The sequence below is a fragment of the Bubalus bubalis genome, chromosome 15 (genome assembly GCF_019923935.1).
Source record: "Bubalus bubalis isolate 160015118507 breed Murrah chromosome 15, NDDB_SH_1, whole genome shotgun sequence".
NCBI lineage: Eukaryota > Metazoa > Chordata > Mammalia > Artiodactyla > Bovidae > Bubalus > Bubalus bubalis.
The window spans coordinates 25,687,496-25,704,374 of record NC_059171.1 but is presented as its reverse complement, the minus strand read 5'-3'; the positions used below and the strand labels follow the sequence as shown (position 1 = coordinate 25,704,374).

The following is a 16,879-nucleotide window of genomic DNA, read 5'->3' as shown; positions in this document are numbered from 1 at the left end:
AAAATGTAGCAAGAAAGCCAACAATTTGTGGACAGGCTGGTCATGTATTTTGACCATGGTTAAGAAGCTACTGACCAGCAATAGATCACTGTTCTATTAAAATATAGGTTACAGCATTTAAAACTACAAATGAACATTTTATAGGGTGATAAACTGTTCTTCTATGCCCACCATCCTCTCCGAAAAGAGCAATAGTATAATTTGACTATGGACTTTCACCCACACATAGTTGGTTTTCCAATTGTAAATTTGTGTAACATTTTAGAAGTTGAATTAGCTGCTTCAGGGTGGTCATTTAATACATAAAGTCCTGTTTAGACTCAAAATTAAAAGGTGATGAGTTGCCACTGTCTTTTTATAAGTCTAGAAACTGTCATTATTTATATTGTAATTGTTTTAACAGAAACTTTTTTTAGTGTTTATAGTCCACATTCTGGCTTTGCCTTCTTAATTTTTAAAATTTTGGAATTCAATGATTTCATGTTTTGGTTACATTTTTTTATTCAATTGTATCTTTGGTTGCAGAAACTAGATTTGAAAGCTTTTCTGAATCATTAAATCACCAAATACAGTTACTCAGAGGCTTGTTAAATGAGTAAAAGGGTTGCCAGGGAGTTTTCATAGAGCTTTATGTGCTGTTAATTGCCAGCAATTAAATCAGTTACAAGTAATAATGTACTGTAATCTGTTGAAAACCTCACCTTTCAATTAACCAATTCTCCAACCTTTCCTTCCTTCTCCTTGAAGAGTAGTTGAGAGTCTATTTATTTTCACTTATACATGCCAATTACCTCTGGCCCAGATGTTACTGGCATACCAGGGAATCTGCTCTTGAGTACAAGTCTAAATTATTGCTTCTCTTTATACCTTGTTGTAATGTGAATGGTTTGATGGAAAAATACATGTTTCTAATCCACTGGTGCAGACCACCTATTATAAGCTAGTCAATTTACATGTGTTATTTCAAATCCTCACAACAGCCTTACAAAGTTAGTGACACCCCTGTTTTATACAGAGGAAATAGAGACACAGAGAGGCATGTATAAATAGCTGTTCAAAGTCAAGAACTGGGAAGGTCAGAACTGGGAGTCAAGGTCAAAACCATACCTGGCAGACGTGAAAGCACTTCTTTTTCATCAACTGTTTCCAACGAAATGCAGCTAATGTGTTATAGAGAACAGATTTAGAAGGCAGTCTGTGTAGGGCTCTCAGCACCGACTCAGCCACTACCAACTTCTTGACTTCGTCTCAGGCTTCTTATTTGCAAAATAGGAGTACTACCGCTCACCCTGACAGACTGTCGTGAAGTGGAAATGTATGGCACATTGTGGGTCTTCCACAAAATGACCTACAGTCCCCCTCCTGGTTGACACCCGCTGATGAAAGCAAATTCATTACAGAATTTTAATTAACTGTCTTGGACCAGAAGAGACTGATTAGATTGTTTCCATTGCATTTTTCATAGTACGTCTTTGGAAGAGCAGAACAGACGACAATCCCAGCAGCAGTGTCATTTGTAGTGGGGGTGTTTTTCTTTTTAATCTTTATTTTAATCCCATTTATAGTTGCAAAAATTTCTGCAGGATCTCATGCTGCCTAGGGCCCCGGGCTGCAATTTTTTCTCAGCCTATTGATGTGGTGAGCTGTTGGAAGAGGTAGGAGTGATGTAGAAGGAGATGGCATCAGGAAACTAATGAGCTAAACACATATTTCTCTGACCACTAGAATTCCAATGGTGAGTTTATGAAAGTTTTACTTGCAAAACCAGTAAATTGTTTGACTGAAATTTTCTTTCTCTTTAAAATTGTTTTTAGGATGCAGAATAGAAAACTGTGATTCTTGCTTTAGCAAAGACTTTTGTACCAAGTGCAAAGTAGGCTTTTATTTGCATAGAGGCCGTTGCTTTGAGGAATGTCCAGATGGTTTTGCAGCATTAGATGAAACCATGGAATGTGTGGGTGAGTAGTGTTTCATGTAACTTTCAAATTTCCACTTTTATTTTAACACCTGTTTCTTGGGGGAAAAAAATGCATGCTGGATGTATCCATCCTAAAAACGAATTGGTTCTCAAGTTATTAATTAGAACTGAAAATTATTGAAGTTCTATGCTATTGAGTTCTTTAGTCATTCTGCCATTGGGTAGTATCATAAATTACATTTTGCTACAAAATTTGCTGGTAGAACATTAGGTTAAACTACTGAAATGTTTAGAATAATGTTTTTATGATCTGTGTAATATATCCATTTCTTAACTATCTTTTTAGTAACTGTTAGAGAAGAACATTTTGTTTAGAAGGAACTTTTTAAGCAGGGTCATGTGGTTAGTCTATCATTTTCATTATGTGTATTAATTTTGTATTTTCTTGCTTAGCCACACATTTGTATTAAAAAAATCAATTAGGAAGAGATTTTTTTTGTGCCACATATACTTTGTTGATGATTAACTGCATGTTGCAAAGTGCATTAAAACAAGTTTGCTAAATTTAGGTATGTAGAATGCATAATTTAATCTGCACATATATGCTGTTTGTAAATAATAATTAGGAATACATATTTTTACAAATTTTGGGGGGGGGTTTGTGTTTAAAAAACCTTTTGGCACTTTTTAATGCCACTGATTAAAATGTAAAGCTCTGTCAGTACCTACGTTTTGATAAATGGCTAAATCTAATCAAGTGTAATGGCATCTTCACCACCCCCACCCCCAACATGCCTGAATTTTATTTGCCATGTTTTATATCTGGTATGGTGTACAACAGAGCAATGTATTATGAATGAGACTTTCCATCTTTTTAAAATGGAGACTTCAGTTGAGAACTTTTTTCCTGCATAAATACCAAAGTAGTCTGTAACTATATTTGAAAGCTTGCAGAGAACACATTTAAATGAGAGATTTTTGAAGAAATGTGTGCTTATGTTCCTATATATGTGTGAATTAATACATGCATATAAGCAACACTCTATTAAAAAATATAGAAAAGTCACCAAAAGAGCACATTCAAAATGTTGGATTTGTTTTTGAGAGGCGAGACTCATAGCAATTATTGAAGTCCAGAGGAAATTCTTATGAAACTTTTAAGCATTAACAAATTAACACCCTGTGTACAAGACAGCAAAAGAGACACTGATGTATAGAACAGTCTTATGGACTCTGTGGGAGAGGGAGAGGGTGGGAAGATTTGGGAAAATGGCACTGAAACATGTAAAATATCATGTATGAAACGAGTTGCCAGTCCAGGTTCGATGCACGATACTGGATGCTTGGGGCTGGTGCACTGGGACGACCCAGAGGGATGGTATGGGGAGGGAGGGGCAGGAGGGTTCAGGATGGGGAACACATGTATACCTGTGGCGGATTCATTTTGATGTTTGGCAAAACTAATACAATTATGTAAAGTTTAAAAATAAAATAAAATTAAAAAAAATAAAATAAAATAAAATAAAATAAATAAACAAAAAACCAAATTAACAGTAGTCCTAACAAATTAACAGCAGTCCTATGCATTCCCCTGGATAAAAATCTTAAATAGCTTTGAAAAACCTTAGAGTCACCATGATGCCTTATAAGATCTGGATGAAGAAATATTCATTGTGTGTGGATTCTGTGCCTGCGTCCTCTTCTGCTATTACACTAGCGGCTTTTAATGGTGAATTTGATGAGGTTTAACTCTGTATATTTTTATTCTTTTATCCCAGGGGAGTTGCAGAGTAGCCTACTTTTTCATTATATGAAGTTAAAAAAGGAGGATGCTAAAAGTTTTTACATACCTGGGAAAACATACATTTTCAAATATCTGATATTTGTTTACTTTTTAAACTATGGCATCAATTTAGGGAATAAGAAATACCTACTGTGGTTTCCAGACACCTATTAAAGGAAATGAGATAATCAGAAAATGCGAAAACATTCCCTATCCTTTTCATAAAGTATTAATATTTACTTCTAACTAAAACTAACACACTTGTGAATTTCAGTGGGGGCATGGAGAATTTACCTGTAAAATTTTGTCTCCTCTTCATGGTATGAAAACAGTATATTTTACTGTAGGTTTTAGCTGTTGAATCTTTTAAAGATAATATACTCAGTGTCTTTAGAGTGGACCAGTTAGCATCCCATCAAAAAATGAACCAGGACAAAAAGAAAGTAATAGTTTTTAAATTACTTATGTGGCAGTTTTTTACTTCCATCTGTAACTCCATAATGCCAACATTTCCCAAAAGGTATATATAGATCTTGTGGGCTGTACAGCTTAATTTTTGGTATCTGAAAGTGAAGGAGTAGAGAAATACTGCTATATAAATTTTGTAACAATGGAGAAATGTATACCAAATTGTTACCTGTGTTTGTTTTTTCTCTCTTAGAAGGATGTGAGGTTGGCCACTGGAGTGAATGGGGAACCTGTAGCAGAAATAATCGCACATGTGGATTTAAGTGGGGTCTGGAAACCAGAACACGGCAAATTGTTAAAAAGCCAGCAAAAGACACGATACCCTGTCCAACCATTGCCGAATCCAGGAGATGTAAGATGGCCATGAGGCATTGTCCAGGAGGTGAGTTCAGATAATCCCTATTGTGGACTATGTGCTTTCTGGATTTTCCTCCTCCCTAATCACCCTTGCTCCCAATAAAGAGTATTTATCCAAGAAGGAAACCTGATAATAACATTGGCAAGAGGGTAAAATTCCACATCGAGCTTCCTTAGAGACAAATGCTTAAATTGTGAAGAATATAAAATGACTGTTTAATTTCATGATACCTTGAAAGTAATTTAGAAGACAACTTTACAAATCAACTTTCAAAACGAGATTTCTAAAAGTGTGTGTATGTGTGTGTCAGTGTTTTTCTTTTTCTTTTTTTCACTAATGTACCATAAAAGCCAGTTCTTATGAAATCAGGCCTTTGCAGATGTTGCTCTAAGAGAAGCAGCCAACTTTCAGTTGAGAAGAGTTTAGATTAGAAAAGTTTATGGAATCCGTAAAATCATCTGTATCACTACTAGTTGAAGATGACAACTTAAAATAAACTTGCCCAAACACTGGGAGGAATAAACATTGTCTTAATGTTGCCACAATTAGCCGGTTCTCTGTTTTGGTAATAATTTGTGGAAAACAGCTACTAGTATGTGTATGTTTATTTGTGTCTTTGTAGTAATTGTGCTGATTTGCAGTAATTATTCTGTAATAACAGGATTAGGCCCACTTACAAATTGGGAGAAGTGTACATAGCTCAGGTGCTGGCTGGAGCCGAGTCAGTATGTTGAAATGCAGTTCTTAGCACTGATGCTGTGCTTCTGAAAGCATAATCTCTTGTTACTGTTTATTTTATCACTAGCGGATGCCGCATTGCCAAAAATGAAGTTAGGATTTTTCAAGTGCACAAAATAGAAGAGCAAAAAAAGAAAGCTGCATGTAGAAAATTGCCCTATGAAACAATCAAAACTTTCGTTTGCCTTCATTCTTGCTGTTGGGGCATAGCTTTCAGCTTTGTGGCTGTAGGCCAGAGAAGAATATATATATCTGCTTAGATGGATTTATATCCATATTCTGCTGCCTCCTAGAGAATGTCTGTGATCCATGGAGGAAGACAAAACTTTTAAGACTTGAAGACTCCAGTCGGCCTTTTGAGAACTATTAGATCCAGATTCAGAAGCTACTATTAGGAAAGCAGCTTTTCCTCTTGAATTAGTTTTGCTTTTCTTTGCTGAGTCTTTGAAACAAAGTTTTTTTGGGTCTGCTTTGCACTAACAAGGATGGTTTTGTTCAGTTAAACTGGGTATTTTTCAGTCAAAATAAAAGAAAATATTTTCTTACAAAACTAATAAGCCACTTCTTGGATAGCTGAGAGCATTTAACCTGCAACCTTGTGCCTAAAAACAAACCTGATGTATTCAGGTATTGGGAATAAAGGCTTTCTTTGTTGTATATTGTTTATATAACTACCCCCCACTTCTTTTCCAGCAACATGGTCCCCCAATTGTGGTTTACGTTAATAGCAAAAATTAACCTGAAAATGCTCCTATAACAAACATGCTTATGTGTAACAAGAACCAGCATGCCCCCCTCCCCTCAGAAACTATTTTGACTTAGCCCTGGTCTTGCTGAGAATTTTGTAGATAACAGCTAGATTTTTAACCTATAATGCTTATTGCATTTTTTTTATGCTTCCAAAAGCAGTGTACTGTCTTAAGAGATATAACCTGACACTGTCAGCAATTAAAATCATGTCAAAACAAAAGTTTATGTATCATCTGTTAATATTTTCTTTGACAAGTGAACCAGTAATGAACTCTTATTTAATTTACATTTAGGTTTTGCCAAATATTATTTATTAGGATAGACATTTGCAGAGATAAGCTATTGTCTAATCCCTGAATCAACATATTCAGCTTAATAAATTCAATTTTTAAGTAACCTTTACAGTTAGTAGGTTTAAAAGTTATACTGGAATTTGTTTTCTGTTTTATAAAAAAGAAACTAACATAAAATTGATAGAAATGGAAAATGACTCTGCAATAAAATAACTTCTATTTACAAATGTAGAAAATGAAAACTAGAAAATTAATTTTGGAACTTGAGCACCAATTGATAAAAATTGGCATAACTTTCAGTGGAGTATCCCACCTTGCCTCAGGTGAGAGAGGAAAAGGTTCCTTTCTTCTGTAGGTCATGGTGATTAATGGAAGAATGGAGAAGAAAACCACTTTATCCCATTTTACATCTTGACTTGATTTTAGTGATCTGCTTTGACAAACCATGCAAAAATGTAAGTCGTAATCAGGTTGGGAATACAGGCATTTTTCAGATCTTTTCAACATATGTATGGATTTTCCTCCTGTTGGAGCCAGTCTTAACCTGATTGCACACAAACGCAGCCTTAACCTCCTTCACACTAGAGCACGGACACATTAAAATCAGCTGCTTTTCATTACTGGAAGGCATAAGTTAGAGGTCAGCAAAATGGAGTAGTCCTAAGTAAATATATAAGATATTACCCTAAGAACTATTACAAATGAAACAATAAATGGCTGTAAGATTTAAAAACAACAATGTAATGCTTTAGCCTATTTTTCCTTAACTATCAGTGCTTATTTGCTTTAAAACAATGAAAGGATATTTGAAAATATCTTAAGTCATGAACTGATATATGACATGAAGTAAGCGTCCATTTCCAAACTTTTCTTGATCAGTTATCTTCTCTTTCATTTCTGATGATGTAATCTGTAGAGTTCCTTGGGCTTTTCTGACACTCATTCTTCAGGATTCTGGTCAGGTGATCAGACGATCTGGGTCTCTGCACCCTGTCAGCTCATTAATTCTATGATCCTTGGCAAGTCACTTAACCTCTCCTGGCCTCTATTTCCTATTTTAAATTGAGGGTATTGGGGTAGGCAATCCTGAAGATCCAGTCCAGTTCTAAAATCCAATGATTCTAAGACTAATTGCCAAAAATGACATGGATATATTTTGTGGTTGTCATGTGAAGGGTGAGGAAGAGAATCGTAAGCCCAGGAATATTGTTTTATGACCGAGAACTGAACACTTTTCCAATAGCTACAACTGTGCGTTCACGCAGCCTTTTCCATCTGGCAGCTCACACTCTTCCTCTTTCCTCCTTCCTTTTCTAAGACTCTCAAAGAATGAGCAAGATTCTTGTAAAATCTTCAAATGACTTATAGTTTAGTTAGTGGGAGATATGGAGAAAGAGAGAGGAGGATGGAGAAGGAAAGAGGAGGGGATCATAAAAAGATAATGGGAAAGGGTGACAATGAGTTAGAGGGAAAAAACTGAACAATGAGGATAGGAAGCAAGGGATAAAAGAACAGACTACCAAAAATGAAGACTTGGCCTCTAGCAGATGTAACTGTCTTCACTTCTGTCCCTCCCACCCTGAGCTCACTAATAGAATTAATCATGTTGGGACCAAGTTATCCTATTCATATATAACCTGCAGCTTTAAATGGAATAAATTTAAAGTCTGCACTATGTTGTACATTAGGCAATATATTAATAGAAAAATATGCAATTATCATATTTAAGTGATAAATGGAAGAACAAAATCATGGCTACTCAGCTACAAAGTTGGGAGACGTTCATGTATGGTGGGGGGAAATGTCATTTGCAGGGGACAGTAGTCTTTCACAGGATTGACCAATGCCCCCTCAACCTGAAATAGTCTGTCCTATTGGTCAAGTCCCATGACAACTAATTTTAATTTATTCATCAGGTGTTTACTGAGCAGTGCTGTGTACCAATCATCAGTACACAGTCCTAACAGTGTTTTTCCTAGTGGGTATCATGGCATTAGAGAAGTGGATGAGTGCCTTATTTCATGTGGAGGTGGGAGCCATGGGAAGAAAAGCAAAGCAGGATAAGGAGCGAGTGAAAGATTGGATTGAGGGTGTTCAGGGAAATTGAGGGAGTAACATTTGATCACAAATCTGAATGAAGGACATCTTTTGAAGACCTAAGGAAAAATTTCTTCTTCTTCTTTTTTTTTTTTTAGCTCTTGACTTAATGGCTATGTTTTTTGAACATCATTGATTTTCCCATTACCTATTAGAGAAGAGCAAGGAACTGAGATCTAGAATTCTTTTCCTGGGCCACAGAGATGTAGCAAGTTATTAATGGTAAAGCCAAGAGTGGGAAGCTCATGTTTACTTGTACCTTTCCCTTGTTCCTTATTATAAAATGCAAAGATAAACCCATAGTTGTCTAACATCAAAGTAGCTGACTTTATTTCTCCCTCCACCTCAATGCATCATTTTATTTTTATTTTACTAAATGTTTCTTAAAAACATGACACTCTGCCATCACTATCACCTCCCAACATCTTCCCGCTTGAGATAGCTAGTGAAACATACCTCAAAGGTCATTTTATAAATGCAAAGTGTTGAGTCACTGGCTTTGTTTCGATTCCACCGTTCCTACTTACAGCCATTCCTGTAAGCCATTCCTACCTTACAGGAGAAGGCCATCTTCTTCCCTAATTTTAGTATCATTGACCCTCAGTTTGTTGGGGGGAAAAGTGCGAGTGCAAGATTGTTCTTTCCATCCTTAGTCTTTCAAGGTCGCCCTCCCATTGAGGCTGTCCCCACAGAACCATACCGAGCACTCTTCTCTGCCCCTTTGCTTCCTGGCCTGCCCAGAAGCCCTGGGATCTGAACCCAACCCCACTTCTAGTAGCTCGGTGCCTGGAATGGCTTCTCTCTTTCTGACACATCTAAGCAATCAGGTGGTTAAAGTAATTTAGGTAATGCTTGGACAGATGCACAGATGGCCTTCTGTCTTTTGTTTACGGCAGCCTCAGCATACCATACTGCAGCTGTTAGTAACAATATGGAGCAATTCTTTAAGCCCTCGGTCATATTTTCTCAGGACTGTGCTAAAATTTAAATATAAAAACTGCTACTACTTAGGATTTCAACTTGAAAATAACTCACTCCTCCTCTTATGTGACATTATTTGACCAGCATCTACTTTGTGTTTTTAAGTGGCTTTTAACTTTGTTGTTCTTTAGTCACTAAGTGGTGTCTGACTCTTTTGCAACCCCATGGACGGTAGCCCACCAGGCTCCTCTGTCCATTGGATTTCCCAGGCAAGAACACTGGAGTGAGTTGCCATTTCCTTGTCTAGGGCATCTTCCCACATCAGGGATCAAACCCACATCTCCTGAATTACAGGCAGGTTTTTTACTGCTGAGCCACTGGGGAAGCCCTGGCTTTTAACTTGATAGGGTCTAAAAGAAAATACTATTTAGCAAGCTAGAACTAGAATCTCATGCAAACATCTACTTTTTAAAGGCAATATTAATAAGACCTCTTTAGTTTTTGTTTTCTGTGTATGAACTGACAGCAACATGTGGATTAGGTATTAGATACTATAACTAAAGATGATTGTAGATTGTGATGGATTAAACCAAGAGCAGGAAATAAGCACATTTTCAGTAGATGGGGTCAAGAAAATATGCTTTAGACATATGTTCTTTATTTCTGTACATTTTGTTTACATTTGAGTTGCAATTTATGTGGTCTGTTTTATACATGCCAACCTCAAAAGTAGTTTGGAGGAGAGAGGATAAGAGAAAAACCTCTTTTCTTTTGAAACTTTCAGAGTTGTCAAGAATGTAGATATTGACATTTTTATATGAAGAAGGGAGCATCTAGAAAAGGAATTCTTTTTGCCCCTTTGTTTGCTATGCTAAATTGTTTCTTTTAAAATCAGTGATTTGTGTTAGTCGCCTTAAGAAACTTGTACTATTTCCTGGCTACTCTGGGCACACGGCAGCAAATGGTAATGTTTATTTTGATTATAAGTTGGGGTGGTCACTCATAAGCAGCCACATCTTAAATGTAAATGTATGCTTATCATATAAAATTGACATTTAACAAAGATCCACCTGCTTCCCAAACATTTCTCTCAGTAAAGTATCTGTAAGTCCTGCTTCATTTGTCTTAACAATGAGCCTTCAGGCTGTCTCTTGGGGTGTATCCCCTCTCGCTGCTGTCCCCACGCCCACACACTATTTTTACATTTTTAAACTTATTTCTGGAAAAGTGGGTAGGGGATAACCAATGCACCTGGTGGTGGGTGGTGGTGGTGGTGGTTTTTGTTCTTCCTTGTCTGGGCTTTTTTCTGGGTGTGGGGGGCAATGATTTTTTTTTTTTTTTTTCAGATTTTTCAGTTCTCACATTTCAGAAGGTAAGGGTCTGAGGAATGGGGGAGCAGAAAAGTGGGGCCTGGTGTGCTGTGCACGGGAGCTCATGCAAAGTCCAGAGAGGGTGAGATGCAGTGCAGCCTTGGACTCAGACACAGAAATTCAGGGGCATGACCAGTGCCCCTCACATGGAGTGAGCGAGGGGATTTAGGACAGCCTCTTCTCCCAGCTGCATTTTGAGCCTGTCCTGGGGCCAGGCTTGCTTGCCCGAGGGGTCAAGGAGCGAGTGAGTGAACCCACACCTCTGTGCCATTCTCTGCAGCTTCCCGTCTGGAATCTCTATGAGCCCCATGTAATTAGAGTCTGGAGCAACATGTACTAGTCTCTTTTATGGGCGCTCGTAAAAAGGATTTCTCAACTACGTATGCCACTGAAGGTCTATGTGTGACAAGGCAAGGATAGGAACGTTTTGGAGGAGGCTTTCTTTTATGAATTCTACCCAGCAGTAAGCTATTCTGATCTTAATGTAAAATATATAAAACAATTTTTACAACACTCTAAAATAAAAACACCTTTAATAGGACACACATGGTGTCAGTGGTAGATTTTCTTTTTTTCCCCTTCTTACAGACTTTTTTTTCCCCCTTATGAGATAAGGGAGTCTCAAGTATAAATCCCCTAATGGTTTCTTGGAACAACTTATTTTCCTCAGCAGACACCTCTCTGGGCTCTTTAAACGGTGTTGATAAAAAGAGCACAGGCGGGTCGCTCGGTGAGATTTCCTGTAAATGCTCCAGCTACTGGATTGACCTCCAGTTGGACTCATGGATCTCCTCCAGGATTAGGACGCAGAAAGAAAACATTTTCATGGAAACGATGACAGAGTTCTACTCAAATCCCAGCGTGGTTCATGTTGTCATCGTACAGAAGTGGTTAAGACGACAGAATTACTTGGTGCAGCAGAGGGGGCAAAGTTCAGGTGGAAAACTTGATTCCAGTTTAAACTCAAAATGTTAAGGGCAGTAGATTTTGCTTTACAGTTGACTTGTTTGTGTAATATTTGGACCTAATATTCTGTGTAGCAGCCTTATTTTCTTGTTTTTAAGGACTTTGGAAATGAGTAAAATTAATTGAACTGGTGTCGTGCAGAGACGTTAATAACTGGTGTCATACCCTACAGCCTGCCCATTATGCAAAGGATTTAATGATAACTTAATGTAAAAAGTATTGATAACATCCTAAAACAAGACAAATTTTTAAAGATCAGAACTAGGAAAAACTTAGAATAAGAGCTCAGGACTGACAAGGAGAATGGACCATATGAATGTGTTGGGTGAAATAATTAGGCCAAAAATTTGACCTTGGGTTTCCTACCAGGTAGTGGGAAAATGTGGCTATGATTCTATCTTAATTAAAAATAAATGGTTACTTATAAAATATAGTGTCAATTTAATAACAGCTTTTGGAGAGAAAATCACCACACGTACACATATGTATATACATACAGCACATATGTACCTATACATATACACAAACACATGAATATATACACATGCCCACATACTGTTGCTCCTAAGTCACTTCAGTAGTGTCCGACTCTGTGTGACCCCAGAGATGGCAGCCCATCAGGCTCCCCCGTCCCTGGGATTCTCCAGGCAAGAACACTGGAGTGGGTTGCCATTTCCTTCTCCAATGCATGAAAGTGAAAAGTGAAAGTGAAGTCGCTCAGTCATGTCTGACTCTTCACGAGCCCATGGACTGCAGCCCACCAGGCTCCTCTGTCCATGGGATTTTCCAGGCAAGAGTACTGGAGTGGGGTGCCATTGCCTTCTCCGTTCATGTATACATGAATGTATATGCATATTCACACATTTATACATGACACACACACATGTATGTATACTTCACCTTCAGACACATTATGGTGTGCACAGGGGGTGAGACTTACATTGTAGAATTAAGGAAACTAATAATTCTCACAGTAAAGGGAATATTCTAGTTCCATGAGAAGGTAAACACTAAACAGATTTGTCAAGTGGGAAATCATACCAAGAGCAAGGAGTAGTACGGCAGACAGTGTCTTCAACAACACACATGTCAAACATATGTATGTTTCTGGAGGTGGAGGGCAACTTGGGAGTGTGTATCCCTCAGTGAAGGGAGAAGGTTTAATAGTGAAATATGAGTCTACAGAGGAACAGGCATCATGGAATCAGGACTTTCTGACTTAGCAGTTACATTTGAATACAGTCACCCAGTAGGATCTTTTAGGGAATATTGAATCTGCTGAGAACTTCATGGTATCCAGAGAATCTAGAAAGTGTGCATTTGTACTGAGGGCCAACTATGCTTTGAGCTTGTTCAATGAGCCAAGTGTCTTTTCTACCTGGTAAGATGTTCTTAACTAAGTTCAGAAGTCGTGTACTTAGATGCTGAGTTACTTCTGGTGATTACCTCAGGCCCCACACTAACATTTTAAATACCTTTTTGTGATATTTGTTCTCTAAGCCTGGCCTGCAATTAGTTTAACCTTTAAACGTGGTTTGACATGAGAGAACCACGTGGATTTTGAGTAAATTCTTACTGAGTTGACTTTATTTTTAAAGATTTTTAAAAATATATTTATTTGACTGTGTTGGGCCCTAATTGTGGCATGCGGGATCTTCTTCATTGCATCATGCAATGCATGGACTCTAGTTTGTTTGCTGTTTATCTCTCTATGGAACTATACAATCAATCAAGATTTAGCGGTCCCATGGCATGTGGGATCTGAGTTCCCAACCAGTGATTGAACCCATGTCTCCTGCATTGCAAGGCAGATTCTTAACCACTAGACCACCAGGGAAGTTCTGAATTGTTAAATTCTGAATTATTAAAATATGTTACAAGCTACCTTCTAATGCTTCTTTCAGGTTTACTTCCCTTATATAATTCAGGTATTAAGTGGTGGAGCTGAGTTTCGAATGCTGTGATTTTCCCCTACCTATGTCTATAGGTTCATCAAATCAATTATTTAAATCTTATGTTTTAAAGAAATGGGCAAATTGGGAGTGGGAGGTGATAGAAACAAAAGCTTATAGTCTAGTTGTGGATGAAGAAAATGCACATTACAAAATAATATAAAGAAACATGTAATGTAAAGTAACCAAAGAAATAAAATTGAATTTGTAAATATAAGTATTATTATAGGCCCTGAAATGATAGGAAACATATCCTGTTTTAGCTATTGTGCAAGGGAATGCTTCCTGAGGAGCAAAACATATAGGAGAGGTGGGGGGAAAACATGTTTGAATAGGGAAATCGTTTGAGACAGAACATTGTAGGAAAAAGATACAGATGCCAACGAGTACCTCTTGTGTCCAAGGGAGGCTGAGCAGAAGAGCCTGGCTGGAGTTCAGATATCGAGGATGGCAGTCGTAGGCAGCTCACAGCAAAAATACAGGTTGTAAGCTGAGTGTGTGAGGCACCTCTTTGGAAAGAACAGGATTTTGAATTTTATCTTGAACAAAGGGAAGTCCTAGGGGACTTCTGAGTGTGGGAGTATTTTGGCAGAACGCTGATTGAACGTGGCAGTGGCTGAGGGTGTGTGGGTACAGTGCAGTGGGCTTCCCAGGTGGCGCTAGTGGTAAAGAATCTGCCTGCCAATGCAGGAGATCCAAGAGATGAGGGTTTGATTCCTGTGTGGGGAAGATCTCCTGGAGGAGGGCATGGCAACCCACTCCAGTATTCTTGCCTGGAAAATCCCATGGACAGAGAAGCCTGGTGGGCCACATTCCATGGGGCTGCGAAGAGTCAGACACAACGGAGCACATACACACAGAAGAAGGTAAACCGCATGTCTCGACTTGGGGCGGGGCATCACGCAGAGTCTGAGTTTGGGAGAATTCCCAGAGAATACTTCTGGGTTCTGATGTTTATGCATTTTTCTGTGATGCTTGCTTCTCTAAAGAGCACAGGATTTTGCCTTGACTCGCCGTCCACTGTGACCCTTAAATCTTTTTCTGCCAACTTTCTAAGCCAAGCCGTTCCCCAGTTTGTATTAGTGTGGTTTATTTTTTTAAGATCTAGACACATTTTGCATTCGCCTTAACTGAACTATGGGCTTCCCTGGTGGCTCAGATGGTAAAGATTCCACCTGCAAAGCAAGGAGACCCCAGTTCGATCCCTCAGTTGGGAAAATCCCCTGAAGAAAGGAATGGCTACCCACTCCAATAGTCTTGCCTGGAGAATTCCATGGACAGAGGAACCTGGCAGGCTATAGTCCATGGGATTGCAACTTTAACTGAACTAGATTTGCTTTCTAACTGCCACTTCCATTTGCCACTTACCAAGACCCTTGGATGTATTTTTCCCTATTTTCTAATTTATGATATTACTCTTCAAATGGATGTCCCTTACCAGCCATCTTGGAGTATTCTGAGAGTTTAAAGTATGCAAATCAAATATTACTCAGGGCAAGGATAAAATGATTCTGCCGGATCCTGTTTCAATTGTATAATCTAAGATGGTTTTATCTAGCATGTTTACTAGCAGCTGCCTGGAATGCTGGGTTGAGAAGGAATCTGAGTTAAATGCTGTTTAGGAGAAAAGTGTATAGTTATCAATTTGCACTGTTTGTGGTGTGGGATGGAAAATAATGTTGTATTTGTTCCCACCAATTCTCTAACCCTCCAAGCCCCCAACACAAACTTGGCTATCTTTGATAAATAGCCATCAACCTTCTATCTTATACCTTCAATGGTAGTGAATGAGTGTATATTGGAAAAAAGCAGTATGAAAAACTAGTGAAAAGAGTTGTAAATTTGGTTTATACTGGTCTTGGTCCCATATTGGTTGAATGGCATTAGTCAAATTACTTAATTTCCTAAAACTTGGTCATTTATGAACTGGGGATATTATGTCAAGGGATTGTTGTAGGAGTAAATGAGCATACATGCAAGTTGATGAATTCTTATTATTCTCTACATTTTGTTGTAATTTCCTTGTTAATTCTGCTGTATTTTCCATTCTCCCCAGGGTTTACTCTTACCTAGTCATGCTCTCATTCAACATGAATCATCCGTCTCCCGTTGAGCCCCAAACCCACAGATCTGGCCATTGATGCTTCCTTAGATATCCTTCCAGCATGTCAAACTAAGCACAGCTGAAACCTACCTTACTATCCTTGCAAAACCTTGTTTTTCTGGGAATGGCATCACTAGCTTCCCACTTACCTAGGACCTCAGCCCTGCCTTTAAATCTCTTCCTCATATTCACACAAATCAAGCTCAGATCTTTGCTCAGCCACCTAAAAAGTTTGAAAACTTGAAAAGTTTACTTAATCTTTCTACGCTTCAGCATGTATTATATTTGGAATATAATAATAGATGCCTGCTGCCTAGGATTTCTAAGAGGATTAAACATCATTTGTACCTGGCTTTGCATGGGATCAAGGATCAGAAAATATGGGTTGTTATTATTTCATCTTTTTAAAATAACTGCTTATCCAGTTCTGTTTCTCCACTGTTCCTTTTTTTTTTTTTTTTTTATTTTATTTTATTTTTTAAACTTTACATAACTGTATTAGATTTGCCAAATATCAAAATGAATCCACCACTGTTCCTTTTTATTTCTGTCATCTCTACTCAACTTAAACCCTTTTTACTCTCTTTACCTAGAAGATTGTAATATCCTTTGGTAGTCGGAGAGAATGTAGGTTAATTTGCATTTCAGTTAACAGTGGTTTCAGCATATTCAACATTAAACTCTCTTAACCTCATTTTGGCAACCCACTCCAGTATTCTTTCCAGGATAATCCCATGGACAGAGGAGCCTGGTGGGCTACAGTCCATAGCGTCACAAGGAGTCAGACACAACTGAGCAACTGAGCATCCGTGCGCACATAGTGTAATCTAGGTGGTAAAACTGAAACAGTTCTAGAAGTGGCTGGGACAGCCACTGAGAGTCCTGATTAGCACAGGGCCTAGGACAGAGCAAGCCTCAAATGTTGAAAGGGATGAAGGTTGCAGTATAACTAGGAAAGGTTAACAGTGGCTGAAAAGGTGATACATTCAGAATATAGATATGGAGTCATGGGGGGATTTGAGTAAGTAAAATTGAGTACAGGGAGAAGATCAAATGAGCAAAAACATAAAAAATGGATGTACCATATAAGTAGACATGGGGCATCTACTTGATATAATGTATGTGTCAGGAAGCAAAAACAGGAAAAACTGGGGCAAAATG

The 16,879-nt window shown here is 38.1% G+C and overlaps 1 protein-coding gene across 11 annotated transcripts in view; it reads left to right on the top strand.

Moving 5' to 3' along the window:
- The window catches only part of RSPO2 (R-spondin 2), a 173,409-nt gene that overhangs the window by 112,454 nt on the left and 44,076 nt on the right, over positions 1-16,879 (top strand). For 4 of the 11 annotated variants that reach the window (XM_044928616.2, XM_044928613.2, XM_044928612.2 and 1 more), the window contains 3 exons: positions 1,815-1,958; positions 4,363-4,551; positions 11,367-12,091. In XM_044928616.2, the coding sequence (XP_044784551.2) occupies positions 1,815-1,958; positions 4,363-4,551; positions 11,367-11,671 (638 nt within the window). In that variant the 3' untranslated portion in view covers positions 11,672-12,091. Of the gene's footprint in view, positions 1-1,814; positions 1,959-4,362; positions 4,552-5,332; positions 5,507-5,558; positions 6,693-11,366; positions 12,092-16,879 lie in introns of those variants that run through there. The other 7 variants (XM_044928621.2, XM_025265177.3, XM_044928618.2 and 4 more) reach the window with 5 other exon arrangements.